Source organism: Micromesistius poutassou (assembly GCF_964030765.1).
Source record: "Micromesistius poutassou genome assembly, chromosome: 20".
NCBI classification, from domain to species: Eukaryota; Metazoa; Chordata; class Actinopteri; order Gadiformes; family Gadidae; genus Micromesistius; species Micromesistius poutassou.
The window spans coordinates 2,993,936-3,010,953 of NC_140290.1; the positions used below are offsets into that span (position 1 = coordinate 2,993,936).

The window sequence follows — 17,018 nt, forward strand, 5'->3', positions numbered from 1 at the left end:
TATGTTTTGTAAAACGCTTGCATTTTAATGTTTTTGGCTGCAATTAATTGTCCACAGCAAAAAAACGAAATACGTACAACGTATATTTATATATATCCCCTACTACATGTTAATTTAATCCCCCATGATGCACCAGCGTCTCTTCGATCTCAGATGAAGTCACAAAGATGCAGACATTATTGGTGAACCACAACCTCCCTCTCTGGAAGTTCAGTTTTACCTTAAGGTCTCTTTGCTCGTCTGATACCAAAAAGGGGAACCAAATGTAGTGAAACGTCAGAGAGAGATGTTAAACAAACAAAAGAGAAAACCAAACGTTCAAATATAATCTTTCTTTTTTGGGTAAAAAAAAAGTACACGACAGACCATAAAAGCGATGTCATTGTTTTTGTTAATAGCGGTAAAGACATTTATAAAGACCACCACTGATTATAATTTAACCATTTGAAAAAATAACCAAAAAAAAATAACAATGCAACAAAACTCCATAACCAGACCAAAGCGGTTTTGTTTTTCAACCACAAACTGTACAAGTATTTAATTGTTTCAATGATCATCCGGACAACTCCCTAGCAAGCATTAGTCCTACCAATTGCAAATTGGAAAAAAAGTAGACTACATTGCAACACCCTATTTACAGTATATTATTTATATATTTATATATATATTTATATCACACTGGCTGTAATTATGACGAGATATAGCCATGAGCGTCATTAGTGCAAGGCATGAGTAAGACAAACCATTCAAAAGGTTACTGACTGGATATTTAGTGTCTAATGTAACAGTGTGTGTGTGTGGGGGGGGGGGAGAGAATGCAGGTTTGTGCACAACTTCTATATGTATATGACAGTGTGCGTATGTTTATTTCTGCCTGTGTTATGTACAGAGGTGTCTCAGAATGGATTGAAGAGAGGACGGGCGGGGGATTCTACTCTCTCCATGTTGGATGTGTGCGTGCAGAAGTCATGACCACATGAACAGCCCGGGTCACTCCTGCATGTGGTGGCACACAGCAGTGTCTAAAGCACTTTCTATAAAAAGAAAAAAGAGAATGACAACTTGTTTTTGACTCAAAGTAGGAACACGCCCAAAGCCTTGTGTCCCTCCACACCCTCCTATCCATCCCCTCGCCGGGCAGCACCCTCCATGGAACCCGTCAGAGAACGAGGTCTGCTGACGGAGAACGGACCGAGCCTCTCAGCAGAGCAGCCTGACCCCGTCACAGAACCCGTCCAGAGGGGTGGAAGCGTGGCGGACACTCCTCCCCTCACTGCCGCTGGAGGAGTGGGGTTGCATAATAAGGAGACAAGCCGATGGCGTCACTGCCGGGCTGAGACTCAAGGACTCCTGATGTCTCTTCAGAGAGGGCAGAGAGGGAGAGGGGAGGGGGGGGAGGTCACATCTGAAGGGTCCTTGCAGACATTGTGCACAACGCCACTAGGGACCGTGGAAGCAGACCCCAGAGGGGGGTGGAGCCGTATGGACGGAGCGGGGGAGGGTTAGGGAGGAGGGGGACGGGGAACGAGGGAGGCGTTAGGGGGGAGGTTCTTCTGGGGGACGGGGGAAGGCCTTAGGGAGGAGGGGACACGGGGGAAGCGTTAGGGAGGAGGGGGACGGGGGAGGCGGTAAGGGGGAGGGCCCGGGGACCCCTGTGCTATGTTTCCTCTTGGAGACAGGAGAACCTGGCCCAGACGTCGGTGGGCAGGAACAAGTCTTGGATTATTTCATGTGTTCCCGTTCTGTTCAGAGCACTTTAAAGCCAACAGCTGTTCCACCTTTCATTTCATACTTCTAGTTCTTTTCACTTCAGCACTCCTAACTACACATGCGTTGACCTTGTCTGACCAAAACAAGAAGTTCAAAGAATCGTGGAGGAGACCAATCAGGATAAGATAAAGATAAGGGGGGGCGTGTCTCTCCGCTCCGCTGGGGACACACAGACGGTAGGAGGGAAGGCGGAGCCAGTATCCAAAAGCAACGGTCAAACACCGAAAGACAGGTGGGGGGGGGGGGGGGGGGGGGGGGGGGGGGGAGAGCGGAAGAGCGGAAGGGGGGGCACTTTTTGAATTCAGTCGGTCCATTGCCATGGTTACTGCAGGGAAGAGGTCGGTAGGACTTGTGATGTGCAGACCAGCGTTGGGAAGACGACTGGGTGGGGCGGAGCTGTGCAGAGACGTTGGTGGATGGATGAGGGGTTAGTGAGCGCTACACGGAGGAGACGGTGAGTGGAGGGCTGAAGGCGGCGGGCGGCGGGCGGCGTTAGGGACTGCAGCACGGGGCCTTGGCCGGCTGCGCCGCCTCCGTCAGGTCCACCCCCCGGGGGCGCCCGCCGCCCCCCCCCACCGGCTGGGGCTCGCTCTTAGGCAGCCTCTTAGCTGAGGAGCAAACACACACACACACACACACATCAACAAGTACTCTCTCTCTCTCTCTCTCTCATCTAATCTTTTAATAACTCTGATCAGACCAATCAGACCATTAACCATGAGAGCGACTCATTGCCCCTGGTGTACAACAGTGTTGAAGCTTCAGGGTGTAAGCAGACTACAGACTGTGTGAAAACGGCAGAGTGTGTTCAGTGACACGCACCGATAGCCATGAAGATCTCGTTGACGTTCATCGAGGTCTTGGCTGACGTCTCCATGAACAGTAGACTGTTGTCATCTGCGTACGACTGGGCTTCCTGTCAAAAACACACACATTATAGATTTGCTTGACAGCTGCTTTCGAGCAATAACATACACAAAGGCAAACAATAAGATATTAAATACACACACGAAATATATATATCATGGCCCCAACATGTGTATGGATAGAACTACTGCCCTCAAATGAGAATAAACATAAATGTTTGCGAGGGGCCTACACAGCAGCAATGAGAAAGGACTGAACGACTACAGGAGAAGAGCCTCCCTGTTGAGACGTGGTGAGGAGCAGACCTGGAAGTCCACGGCTCTCTTGCTGGCGAGGTCGGCCTTGTTCCCAGACAGGGCGATCACTATGTTGGGGCTGGCTTGTCTCTGCAGCTCCTTTACCCAGTTCTTAGCCCGGGAGAAGGACTCCTACACACACACACACACACACACACACACACACACACACACACACACACACACACACACACACACACACACACACACACACACACACACACACACACACACACACACACACACACACACACACACACCGAGCGAGGTTCCCCGTTAGTAGTGAATCTCACACAGAGTTTCTCTGTGCAAAGACCTTTAACATATTTTTCACTGAATAAATTCCACGGCGATCAATAAAGTAATCTGTATGTGTACTAAAAGATAATCACTGATAAGCAGTAAGCTCATGGTGACGAAAGCGCTGTAGGTCAACTTAGGCAGCACTGGAACCACCTAACTTTGTTAGGGAGACATGCCAGCAGAATCTGAGAAATGTCCCTCTGTCAGTGAATCCCCTGTTCTTTGCGTCGTCCTCTTTTTCCCCCAAATACAATTGCCCCCATTTAGTAGTCAACAGTCTGACCGAGGAGCACGCAGCATATAGGACAATTCACCATGACGTCACAGTATGTGTTCTCCGATGGCACCACTAGTAAACAAACCCTTCCACGATCGAGAAAACAGAGTCAATGGCTTGAATTAATGATTTTCTTCTTGCGGTGTGCTACGGGACGTCTTATTAATATATATATATATATATATATATATATATATATATATATATATATATATATATATATATATATATATATATATATATATATATGTATGAATATATATTATATTATATATTATATTATATTATATTAATATAGTTTTCGTCATCGTTTCAACTTCAGATCAACAACAATGTTTGTTGACTGTGTGACTGTTTACAGCCGGCTGGATGGCGTCAGGTCAGTGGTTCTGCTGGCGTTCTGCCCCCCGGAAGTGTCTAGACGCCTATTGTTTACAAACATTCTGAAACGCTGTATACTGCCACAAACAAACAACTAGATGTAGTGAAACAGAAAGGCGGCGGCGGGAGCGTGCCTCGTTGGTGATGTCGTAGACCACGATGGCGGCCTGCGCGCCGCGGTAGTACATGGGCGCCAGGCTGTGGTAACGCTCCTGGCCCGCCGTGTCCCAGATCTCAAACTTCACCGTGGTGTCATCCAGACAGACGGTCTGGGTCAGGAACGCCGCTGGACAAGACGGCGACAAGACGGTGAGATGTCAGCGAAGAAAAAAAGGGAGGGTATCGCTATGGCAACAACTTTGATAAATCGCCGCGTAATAACTACTCTGTGGAAAAGTTTAAGTAAAAAAATGTCAGCACGTACTCACTATTTTTAATGTGAAAAGGATATCTACATCCTCTGCAACAGTTATGTCGTAGTTAAAAATACAACATTTAAATAAAATGACCACAATTCATCCTTACAATACTGCAGCCCCTGCCCGCTTCTATCACACAGCGCCCACCTCCTATTGTGCTCTCCTGGAACTCATGGAACTGGCCTTTGACGAAGCGCAGCACAAGGCTGGACTTGCCGACCGCAGACTCCCCCAGCAGCACCAGCTTAAACTGGCAAATCTTGTTTGCTGGATTCGACCCGTTGGGTCTGGAAGCTCCTCCGCGACTGGCCATGTGAACAGATCGCCGTGGGTCCTGAGTCAGACTGGACAGTGAGAGGCAGGAGATTAACAACATGACATTATTATAAATAACATGCATTGTTTTAAATGTTTGACCGGGTGCATTTTGACCTTCCTGTCAAGATAAAGAGAAGACAACAAATAATGCAAACATAAAAGCAACATAACAAAACAACGACTAGACAACTAGTTGTTTTCTTGGTCATCTCAAGCTATTAAAACTTCAATCAGTATTTTTTCTTTATAATCAAAATATTGGAATTTCTAACGGGTCATTAGATGATAATACACTTCGAATGCAAAAAATAGAGTAATGTGTGGATTTGATTTAAGCAGGAAAAGGTTTTAGCAATAATTCTCCTGAAACGTTTGCTAGGATCTGGAAGACATCCTCGTAAATATTGGGCTTCACAATTCTAAACACACGGGGCTATCCCACAACCGGTGATAGAACAGGAGTTGAATGGTCTGTCAGATAGTTTATCGTGATTTAATGTCATTGAGGTTTCCTTCTACAGCCAGTTATCGGGACGATGTAAAAACATTGTATGTTTTTTTAAATGACTGTAGCCTATGAGTAATTCAAACATGTGCACATCACTGCTGTGCAGTTCTGTGGAAGTCGAAAGTGTATCTCAAGTATGGTTAGTTGGTGGTTACTAAATGTAATGAAACTGAATGTGAAGAGAAAATGTGAATAATGATAACGCATAGGCCATTCATGTTGTTAGCCGATTGGCCACAAAATAAATTGGTGGTTAGCCAAAAAACGATTAAAAAAAAGAAAATCAACCATCGTATTCCAACACTGATAAACAATCAGGCCTGAGAGGTGAACACAGGTATCATAAATCCATATCACATCAAACCTAGAAGCTGCCATTCATACAGGACTGACAGCTACCTGCTAACTGACAGCTAACTGACAGCTACCGGCTAACTGACAGCTAACTGACAGCTACCGGCTAACTGACAGCTAACTGATAGCTACAGGCTGACTGACAGCTAACCGACAGCTAACTGACAGCTAACTGACAACTACCGGCTAACTGACAGCTAACTGATAGCTACAGGCTAACTGACAGCTAACTGATAGCTACAGGCTAACTGACAGCTAACTGACAGCTAACTGACAACTACCGGCTAACTGACAGCTAACTGATAGCTACAGGCTAACTGACAGCTAACTGGCAGCTACCGGCTAACTGACAGCTAACTGATAGCTACCGGCTAAATGACAGCTAACTGACAGCTAACTGATAGCTACAGGCTAACTGACAGCTAACTGATAGCTACAGGCTAACTGACAGATAACTGATAGCTACAGGCTAACTGACAGCTAACTGACAACTACCGGCTAACTGACAGCTACTGGCTAACTGACAGCTAACTGACAGCTACCGGCTAACAACCCAACAGGCTGCAGTGTGGCTCCACGCGCACACAGCCGAACAACACAGCTGTGTGGGCCCGGATCAGACAGAACCGGTTCCAGTGGTTCACATGTACAGCTGTGTGGACCCGGATCAGACAGAACCGGTTCCAGTGGTTTACATTCGGTCCGATCGCCTCACATTGACGTTAGCCTGTTAGCATTAAGCGTTAGCATCCACCCACTGACCTGGTTAATGTGGCAGCACTAGCAGCACTAGCCCCACCACTAGCCCCACCACTAGCACCACTAGCCCCACCACTAGCCCCACCACTAGCAGCACTAGCCCCACCACTAGCCCCACCACTAGCCCCACCACTAGCAGCACTAGCCCCGCCACTAGCAGCACTAGCCCCACCACTAGCACCACCACTAGCCCCACCACTAGCCCCACCACTAGCAGCACTAGCCCCACCACTAGCACCACCACTAGCCCCACCACTAGCACCACCACTAGCACCACTAGCCCCACCAGCCCCACCACTAGCCCCACCACTAGCACCACCACTAGCCCCACCACTAGCCCCACCACTAGCAGCACTAGCCCCACCACTAGCAGCACTAGCCCCACCACCAGCACCACTAGCCCCACCACTAGCCCTACCACTAGCAGCACTAGCCCCACCACTAGCAGCACTAGCCCCACCACCAGCACCACCACTAGCCCCACCACTAGCACCACCACTAGCACCACCAGCCCCACCACTAGCAGCCCCACCACTAGCACCACTAGCCCCACCACTAGCACCACCACTAGCCCCACCACCAGCACCACCACTAGCCCCACCACTAGCACCACTAGCCCCACCACTAGCACCACTAGCCTCACCACTAGCCCCACCACTAGCCCCACCAGTAGCACCACCACTAGCCCCACCACTAGCACCACTAGCCCCACCACTAGCACCACCGACAGAGCAGAACCATGTCAGCTACATGTCAGCTCTAGGTTAGATCATCTGTTCCGACAGGACCACGTTCTGTTTAATAACGTTCTGTTTGATAACGTTCTGTTTAATAACGTTCTGTTTAATAACGTTCTGTTTGATAACGTTCTGTTTGACAGCGTTCTGTTTAACAACGTTCTGTTTGATAACGTTCTGTTTAACAACGTTCTGTTTAATAACGTTCTGTTTGACAGCGTTCTGTTCAATAACGTTCTGCTTCATCCCGACCATCAACAACATCAGACATCAACATCACAGTGTAGCCGAGAGCATCAACAAGCTAGCCCCCCGACCACTGGTCCCAGACGTTCAGCCCAGCGGGGCCCAGCGGGGGCCAGCGGGGCCCAGCGGGGGGGGCACTGTACCTCAGAGCGACGCGGGGTCCGGGGTCTGATCACCTGATCACTGATCACCGCCGCGGATCAATGAGATCAATGATGGGAGGGCGGCGGAGAGAGGCTGGAGAACAACACATAAAGGAACCGAGCCTCTCTCTCTCTCTCTCTCTCTCTCTCTCTCTCTCTCTCTCTCTCTCTCTCTCTCGAACCAAAACACAAACACGTCTCCCACCCTCCGCCACGTCACACGCGTACGGATGCTCTGAGTCTCCAACAATGAGTTTTGATAATTTGTCAATTCTATTAAATATTAATTCAGATGACAGGATGACTGACGTCAACGGCGTAAGAAATGTTTAATCAGTAGTAGAACAAAATCACTTTTTTTCATCATCTGTCACACACACACACACACACACACACACACACACACACACACACACACACACACGCGCGCGCGCGCGTGTGTGGTATTATGACGTATTAGAGACTGTACACAAACACCGTAGTGTGTATATAGCTCTGATGATAATGTAAACACATTACATCCTCCGTCCACTAACCAGCAGGGGGCGCTAATGGCCTTCGGACACATGATAAGAGAGCGAAGAAGAAGAAGAAGCTCCTCCCCCTTTCCCGAGGCGCCTCCCCTTTGGTCGAGGCCGCGCCCCTCTTTTTTCGTCACTTCCGGGCAGCCCTGCCGCGACATGCTTCTTTAAACCCAATTCATATTTTATCTTCTGGAAGCATTTCGGAAGTACGAGAGCACACAGGGTCAGAGGACATCTGTATGAGAGGATCTGCTCCGATTCTATTTTAAACCAACACCACCTCCCAAAGCAGACATGGAGGAGGATCTGTCGGGCAGCCCAGAGGAGCTTCTGGCAAAGCAGCACCGCAAGGAAAAGAAAGACCTGCAAGGTATTTAAAACGATCCGTCTCTGAGGCCTTTTATTATCTATGTTCGACTTATGGAAGAACAGCTGTGTTTCATTGTGTTTACTTTCGACCATTTGATAATCGTGATTCACATGTGTACGCGCTGTCCCCCCTCTCGCGGACCTTGTAAAAGTGTACACGCAAGTAAGTAACTCATCTGGCTTTGTGCGATATCTGTAGCGACGATCCAAAGCATGAAGAATACGGTCCCCAAGAACGACAAACGGAGACGCAAACAGCTGAGCGAAGACATCTGCAGGCTAGAAGCTGAACTCAACACGAAGCAAGAGGAGGAAAGCAGTCGTCTCAAAGCTGCACAAGATACACACGTAAAGGCCAACTAATATGATCAATGTCATGCAGCATGTCGGTTTATACTCTCCTCTACCTCTACCTACATACAGACTGACTGACAAGACATCGGCGTGTCTAGTTCGAGAAAAAAAAGAAGCTTTTCAATATGTGAACATTATACAGACTAATTTCGGATTCTGACGTTGTCATTATTATTCATCATCATTGACTAGCTTCTAACTTGACGTTGGTGGGCCAGGTGGGCGCGGTGGAGGAGGCGGTGAACGGCGTGGACAGCCTGGGGTTGGACGGGGACCAGGAGAGAGCAGACGAGAAGCAGCCGCGCGCCACCAAGGCTCAGAAGAGAAGGGTGAGACTCTCCCTCAGGTAGAAGTGTCTTTTAAAGTGTCTTTTAAACGGGGGCTGAGCTCTCGTTATTTTTGAAAGAGCTTCACAGTTGTCACGCAGGTTAAATCCTCTAACAACAGTCTCTTCTCCCCGAGCTCCAACTAGATGAGCAGTGGTTGTGTTCAGGCCTGTAGACGGTGGGTCTACCTTGTAGACCGTAGGTCCTAACCACGACACAGGACGCCTGCCTGTAGACGGTGGGTCTACCTTGTAGACCGTAGGTCCTAACCACGGCACAGGACGCCTGCCTGTAGACTGTGGGTCTACCTTGTAGACCGTAGGTCCTAACCACGGCACAGGACGCCTGCCTGTAGACGGTGGGTCTACCTTGTAGACCGTAGGTCCTAACCACGGCCCGTCCTTCAGGACAAGAAGGCCGCTCAGGAGAAGGAGAGGGAGAGCCGGATAGCGGAGGCGGAGGTGGACAACCTGCTGGGGGCGAGGCACCAGGAGGCGGTGAAGCTGGCCCAGAAGCTCTCCCTCCGCCAGCTGCAGATCAAGGAGATCGCCTCGGACGGACACTGCCTGTACCGCGCCGTGGAAGACCAGCTGGCCCGGCGCGCGCTGGTACGTCGCATGGAGGGAGTCTGTAGCTGATGATGGTTCTGCTCTTAAGACCCGATGTCATCCTGGATCGTTATCTTAGACTGTAATATATCCAACTGTTGTGATACCCATTTATTATTGACAAATATGCCGTTTGTGATTGCTGCCTTCATTAATGATGAAATGATTGACTGAAGCTGTCTGTGTGGTCTTAAGCCGGGCTTAACCCTGAGCCTAAAGGAACTGCGATCCCGCACCGCCGAGCACATGAGAGGTCACACGGACGACTTCCTCCCGTTCCTCACCCACCCCAACACGGGGGACATGTTCAGTGCAGGTACAAACGTTCATTCTGAACCCTTTGTTTGAGTGTTAGAAGCATGTCAAATGTGCAGAAACAAATCTGTTTCACTAAAGCGCGTGTGTGTGTGTGTGTGTGTGTGTGTGTGTGTGTGTGTGTGTGTGTGTGTGTGTGTGTGTGTGTGTGTGTGTGTGTGTGTGTGTGTGTGTGTGTGTGTGTGTGTGTGTGTGTGTGTGTGTGTGTGTGTGTGTGCGCGCACAGAGGATTTTGAGAAGTACTGCAATGAAGTGGATCACACTGCGGCTTGGGGCGGTCAGCTGGAGGTATAAGCACGTATCAATGACGATTGAAATCCAATACATGGTATGAAAGGCGTTTTACCCAGAATGCTCTTGTGGTGTCCTGCCCCCAGCTACGAGCCCTTACTGAGGTCCTGAAGCTTCCCATAGAAGTGATCCAGGCGGACGCGGTGGATATTAAAATAGGAGAGGAGTACGACAGTGCCCCTGTCACGCTTGTGTGAGTTTATTTTGGTTGAATTGATGGAAGACATGTTGCAATCCTTGTTGGTTGTAATGGGCCTGACACACCTAGGGGCTGTACTGGTTCTGAATGCCAGCTGGGGGTGAATCCCATGGATGACGAACATGTTTCAAACTAGGACTGCTACATTAATGGGCAAAATTATGTTTACAATAGATGGGATGTCATTGTTTTCATCAAACTCACATGGACAAGAAACATCTATATGTCGGGTTTAATGGGTTATTAAATAATAGCTTTCACATTCCCCTTTCTGTCCTTTTTAATTTACTTAATGAAAGCTATCTTACTGGCCAACACATGCAAAGGGTATTTGAGAACAAGGAGAGCTTTGTTTTACAATTCGCACTCTGGTTGAATGGTACTTGTAATAAAGACGTGTACATTCTTTCTTTTGCAGCTACATGCGTCACGCTTACGGCCTGGGAGAGCACTACAACTCTGTGGAGCGTCTGACGGAGCCTGCCAACGAAGAGGATAGCTGAGCTACTAATGTAGCCGTGCTTCAAAGTTACCGCTGTGACACTTTCTGAAGAGTGGCTTCTCAAGGCACCGTGTCTCAACGAGGCGTAATGTGTTGGCTTGGGAGAACTAAAGTGTATCTGCTTGCTTGGTATAAAGGTAACCGTGTGAATAGCTCGCTTTCCCATCAGCTGAGTGTGACGGAGTCTAGCTGAGGCTAAAGATTAAACAATTCAGTGGATTTTTAGTGAACTCGTGGAGAAATCCTCAACCCATCGAAAAACATTCTGCCATTATGAAAGAAGTGTAAGGCAGGTTGACAAAGTGTATTTATATTAGACACTGAGTGAGATGTTCTTCACTAAACAGGCTTGAGAATGAGTAGATAGTTCCTTCTATTTTGTGAATGTATATAGGCCTACTAGAGGTGCATTGGGTTTTGGTTACGGCCAGAAGATGTATGTGTGTGCACAATGATGTTGTGAACCCATTATTGTTATGCATAAAACATAACAGACATTATACAACAGTTCAGTTGTTCAACTAGTTCCGACCGAGTCATTTGATTGGACAAGAGGCTTTCCATGAGTGCTGATATAGAGTATAACAGCACTGGGACATTTAACTCTACATGTATCACTCCGCTATAGGTGATCTCATAAACGTTAATGTTATTAACTGTCTTTATGTCGCTTAGATTGCAACTAACTTTGCACAGCAAATATGAACATGTTTCCAGGTGTAACATTTGAGTTGAATTACGAATGGTCGTCAGAGGACCAAGGGAACGGAAGGTAACTTAACGTGTAGACTAAGTTACGTGAGAACAATAATGAATAGGCCAATGAGTAGGATATATAGTTGGGTCTTTTTCGTAACTCCCCTCATGGGATTCTTCTGGGCTTCTTTTCCTTACTCGGGACATATTGAGGACACAAAATCAGTTGAGTTTGCTTCCAATTTTTTCTAGGTGGCCGCATGTCTTAAATGACTGGACTAATATTGCTTAATTGGCGTTACTGTATGATTTGGATATGTTAATGAAGTTACTTAAATTACATGTAGGTGCGCGGGGGGCGTGTCCCGCACTATGTACAACCGCTAACCGGTTACATTACGTTCTTCAGAGCTGTCCTGATGGTGTGTTCCAGGTGCCTCGGACACCATGAACGCACCATGAATAGACTGCGTCACGGCGGCATACTGTGTCACACAATTGAGAAGTTCACTGGAAAGCTGTTTTATTGTAACAATGTTCAGTAAACCAGCCAGCAAGAGGCAAAAAAACCTTGCACTCTTTCTTCAAAACGAACCGTGTAAGTTGAGTAATGCTGTGGCCTGTTGATAGTGTTAGCAAAATTATGTAAAATTAATTAGATGCCAATATAGCTAACACGAGAACCGGCAGGGGGTCCCACTCTAATACTGTACATGTAAGTGTTAAAATACAACCCCTACGTTTCTGACAAGTTCCTGACTTTTCCTAAAATGACTTAATGCTAGGAATAGACCCATTCTTTACTTTCTGATCAGAAGTTGTGCTCACTATTGCTTTGCACATTTAAAAAACAATCTTTATTGCTACAATAGAAAGGGCAGGGTGGAGAAGGTAGAGATGAAGGCAGTGACTATCAGGTGAGGAGAGATCATAATTAGCTGAGAAAATATATCTTATATAAGAGTGACTTTGAGATTATTTCCACAGCTACTATTCTCAATACTATGCAAAACATTTGCTTTGCAAATATTTTTTAAATGGTTATAATGTCAATAGACAGCAGGGAGAGAGCAGCAGCACTGACTGTCAGCCCAAGGCTTCAGTGAGGAGAGATTATAACTGGCTGAATAAATCTCTATAGGATAAGAGTGACTCTGATATTAATTTCCACAGCTATTTCACAACTACTCTTCTTATTCAAACTAATATTTATTTGCGCATATTCTGTATTGCAATAGACAGCAGCGCAATTTTTTGATTTTGATCATTTTACTTGAGTCTGTGCCGTACTAAATGCGCTAAGAGGCGCAATTGAATGCGAGGATGATACATCACTCAATAGAAGTCGGCTTACAGTTACTCCTGAACAATCTGTCCCCCTCACTTCTGAAATGACGGCCGCGTCCCTGCATAACCTCACATATTAGTGAAGGCGTCGTTATACCAGGGCTTCACCGCTAGAGGCCGCCAGTGTCCGCATGATGAACACCTCGGGAGTCTCCATGGGAACATCACCTGCAAAACAATGGCTCATAAGTTGGTTATAAGAGCAATTCGAGGAAATGCCAAGTCTTTTGATTTAACTGGTAAAGAGATCACCAGCGTGCCAACATCGATTTCGCAAATACAAAATCTCTGCGTCCTCCGCCTCCAGAATAACTTGATTGAAGCCCTGCCCGACGAGCTGACAGCCCTACGTAACGTGAGTTAGAACGTTGATACTCCACACGCTGGAGAACGGTTCTGCTCCTGAACTTTAACACAACGTGTCCCTCATTCATTACATACCGTCTTCAAGTTGACCGAACTGCATTTGGGGAACAACGCCTTCGGAGAGATCCCGGCGGTGCTGGGCCGCGTTGAGTGGTTAAAGAAGCTCTATCTGTCCGGGAACCGGATCACGGCCCTGCCACCGCGGGTCTGTGGTGAGTTACATTAACATAACATTAACATGGTGAGTAACATTAACATTAACATGGTGAGTAACGTTAACATTACATTAACATGGTAAGTAACATTAACATTAACATGGTGAGTAACATTAACACACTCCTGGTCTAATTAACACACTACTGGTCTCATTAACACACTACTGGTAACATTAACACACTACTGGTCTCATATCACACTACTGGTAACATTAACATTACATTAACATTAACATGGTGAGTAACATTAACACACTACTGGTTTCATTACAACTGGCTACAATGTCAAAGGTTGTCTCATTTCAGATGGTTTGCGAAATCTTGTTGTCCTCAATCTGAACCACAACAAGATTCAACATCTTCCACCAGAGATTAAAAGGTAGGTTTATATCTTTGGAAAAGGAAAAGGACCACATGTCATTTTTTCTTTTTTGGAGTTCTGACTTTAATCACAGAATTCTGAGATTAAAGTAGGAATTCTTTTTATTCTGAGTTTAAAGTCAGAATTCTGAGATTACAGTCAGAATAGAAATAATTCAGATTTTAAATTCAGAATTTTGAGATTAAAGTCAGAACTCCAAAAACAGAATCACATGTGGCCCTAACACTCTTTGGTTTATAACATTTGTTCATAACAACTCTTACTGTCGTTTAGTCTGGCTAAACTTGAGCGTCTCAGCGTGACTGACAACCACCTGGAGGCTCTCCCTCCAGAGGTGGGACAGCTGGCTCACCTGGTGGAGCTGAACCTGAGCAGGAACCTCTTGTCCTCCCTCCCTGGAGAGCTGTACGGCTGCAGAGCCCTCACCACGCTGCGCGTGGCCAGGAACAGAATCACGCTTCTTCCAGAGGTCGCACATCTTTTCTTTTCTTCTCCAATTGTTTCGGAAAAAAACAAACGCAGTATCCCTGAATGTGTCTCCCGCTGCAGGGTATCAGGGCACTAGCCCGGCTGAAGACTCTAGACGTGGCTGGGAATGAGCTGTCCATGTTCCCCGTGGAGGTAACCTTCAGCTTCTTAATCAGGAGCACTCACGTTTTGGGGTATTTGGGTATATAGTTGATTAACTTCATGATGGAATAATAAGTGGCCATTAGGATAGTGCAGTAGAGTAAAATGTGTTATTGTTGTATTACAGTTTCACATGCTGCCCCTGCAAGAACTTTATTGTGAAGGGAACAAGTTCGTCCATCCACTACCGATAACTTCTGTGCAGGTTAAAACCGTTCTTTCATTAAAGGTGAAGCAATATCTTTAATAACAAAACATGTCTTTCTCTTTCTATGTATATTCGTTCATTTTATTTAATGTTTACATGTCACTGGATGAAATCATGTTTCTATAAATGAATTAGTAATCATTTGTCTTTGACCACTCAACACATAACCTGCTCCTGTAGGAGCTGGCTGCCAGACTGGTGCTGCTGGAGGACAGGAAGCAGGACTCTGTGGTCCATCGGGCCCTCGCTCTCTACCCCCGCCTGGAGGCCGTGTTAGCCGGCTGGAGCCACTGCCCCGTCTGCCTGGGCCCCATCCTCAACATCTGGTTGGAGTGTGTGCACTTTCTCCGCGTGAGAAAGGTACGGGCCCCTCGCTACTGGCTCTCTTCACCCACTGACCACGTAACATTTCCCTCTGCAGCGAGGGTCCTGATGAGAGCGAACATGAGCACGTTAGCCCCCCCTCCACTGGCTCCCCGTTTCCACCAGGGTTGAGTAGAAGGCTTTCCTCCTCACCCACCAATCTGTCCATGGACACGCCCCCCCCCCCCCCCCCCCCCCACCTCAAAGAACTCCTCAACCCACATAACACAATGCGCCCCCTCCGCTCCACTCACTCAAACCTCCTCCCCATAGCCAGAACCAAACTGGACCGTGGGAGACAGGGCCTCTGTGCTGCCCTGTGGAACGCCCTCCAGAACCCAACAGGACCGTGGGGAACGCCCGCCCAGACACCTCGAGGGCCCCACAATCCACTGACTGTTTAAAAAGCTCTTAAGACATTTATTTTTAGCAAAACCTTTGGCTCCCCCTCTTAGATGTTTTTAAACCCCTTTTTATGTAGTTTTATGTAGTCCTTTGAGATCTTCGGATGAAAAGGGGACTATAAATAAAATGTATTATTATTATTATTTTATTCTCATCAAGGTTGTGTGGGTTTTCCCCCTGGGGTAGGTTTGGAGAGACTCTAGCTCCATTAATGCCTTTTTGTTTTGGTTGTGTGTGTGTGTGCGTGCGTGTGTGCCCATGTGGTTGTGTGTGTGTGTGTGTGTGTGTGTGTGTGTGTGTGTGTGTGTGTGTGTGTGTGTGTGTGTGTGTGTGTGTGTGTGTGTGTGTGTGTGTGTGTGCCCATGTGGTTGTGTGTGTGTGTGTGTGTGTGTGTGTGTGCGTGCGTGTGTGCCCATGTGGTTGTGTGGGTGTGTGTGTGTGTGTGTGTGTGTCTTATGTCTTAGGGCACTGTTCCGGTGAGAGCTGTACTGTGTTCCTACGCGTGCTTCAACAGCAAAGGCCAGTCGTACTTCGGCGTCTCTCTGCGTAGTGATGAGCCCCGCTGAAAGGTAATGAGCGGTTACTTCGTATCCCAACATTTCTAGTGGATTCTCGTCAATTAGTTTATTTGCAAAGACTTGATACACGTGGTGCGGAATGTGACTATATTATATTATTACATTATTATTAATTCACAATAAGTTATGCATTATCAACAATTAGTAATTGAAATACTGAGACTAAGGAAATATTTTATTTTATTTCAGAACTTTTACTCGGCAAACCTATGATGGTCACTAGAGGGCAGTAGATAACCACTGCAGCGCACCCGCTTCTGAAAACAACGTAGAACGAATATTAGCAATAATATGTAACACACTATTTATCACCTCATGTCAAGGTTTTGTATACTTGCCTTTTTATTTGGGCAATGACTATTTCAATAATTTTAGCGTTTTTGTAAAAATAAATAAATGATTAAAAATGTTATGTTTAGTTATGATTTGTTGTAGAAAAGTTAAATAGGGTTTTAGTAGCACCCAACATGAATAGCTACGATTTTATTTTTATTATAATGGCCTGGTTTGACCTATTGCAAAAAGTGAATAAGGGCTGAATTATGCATTGTTTACATCATCGTCAAAATGTAATGTAATGTACTGTAATGAGAGCATCTGAATGGGCCGCTGTACTGATCTATACCTCCACTGAGAGTCAGCCCTCCATCCTCAGAGCATCTCTTCAACCTGAGAAGAGAGAGAGCAAGAGGGAGAAGGAGAGGGAGAGTGTTTGTGTGGATGGATGGGTAAGGAAGAAGGGAGGAATGGAAGAACAGGAGGGAGAGGAAGTGAGGGAGGGAGAGGAAGTGAGGAAGGGAGGCAGAGGGAGGAAACAAGGAAGAGGGGGAGAGAACTTAATTTCAGCAAATTAATTTCCTCTCCACGCCTCTAGAGCTCGCGAGGCGTCGTAGCGTAGCCGTGGCGACGGCGGCCGCAGCTCGCCGCGCCTCATGCATTATGCAGCAGGTTTAATTGCAAAC

At 46.9% G+C, this 17,018-nt stretch overlaps 3 protein-coding genes across 3 annotated transcripts; 2 read left to right on the top strand and 1 right to left on the bottom strand.

Annotated features, from left to right (window-relative positions):
- LOC311365150 (ras-related protein Rab-5A-like) lies at positions 1–7,534 on the bottom strand. The gene is made up of 6 exons (XM_084484666.1): positions 7,379–7,534; positions 4,461–4,657; positions 4,029–4,180; positions 2,943–3,065; positions 2,593–2,686; positions 1–2,378 (listed from the first exon to the last, which is right to left on the bottom strand). Exons 2-6 carry the CDS (start codon positions 4,624–4,626, stop codon positions 2,263–2,265), a joined length of 651 nt encoding a protein of 216 aa, XP_084340792.1. The 5' UTR covers positions 4,627–4,657; positions 7,379–7,534; the 3' UTR covers positions 1–2,262.
- Positions 7,535–8,057: 523 nt separating this feature from the next.
- otud6b (OTU deubiquitinase 6B) lies at positions 8,058–12,179 on the top strand. The gene is made up of 8 exons (XM_084484482.1): positions 8,058–8,272; positions 8,471–8,619; positions 8,844–8,954; positions 9,359–9,559; positions 9,755–9,875; positions 10,101–10,162; positions 10,252–10,358; positions 10,783–12,179. Exons 1-8 carry the CDS (start codon positions 8,197–8,199, stop codon positions 10,865–10,867), a joined length of 912 nt encoding a protein of 303 aa, XP_084340608.1. The 5' UTR covers positions 8,058–8,196; the 3' UTR covers positions 10,868–12,179.
- Positions 12,180–12,459: 280 nt separating this feature from the next.
- Positions 12,460–16,224, top strand: lrrc69 (leucine rich repeat containing 69; the record flags this gene model as incomplete). The annotated part of the gene is given in 12 exon segments (XM_084484799.1): positions 12,460–12,479; positions 13,010–13,077; positions 13,080–13,270; positions 13,274–13,291; positions 13,294–13,326; positions 13,328–13,487; positions 13,797–13,869; positions 14,146–14,341; positions 14,422–14,493; positions 14,630–14,731; positions 14,891–15,070; positions 15,943–16,224. Coding segments are annotated over 12 exon segments (1,215 nt in total). The 3' UTR covers positions 16,045–16,224.
- Positions 16,225–17,018: the final 794 nt, after the last annotated feature.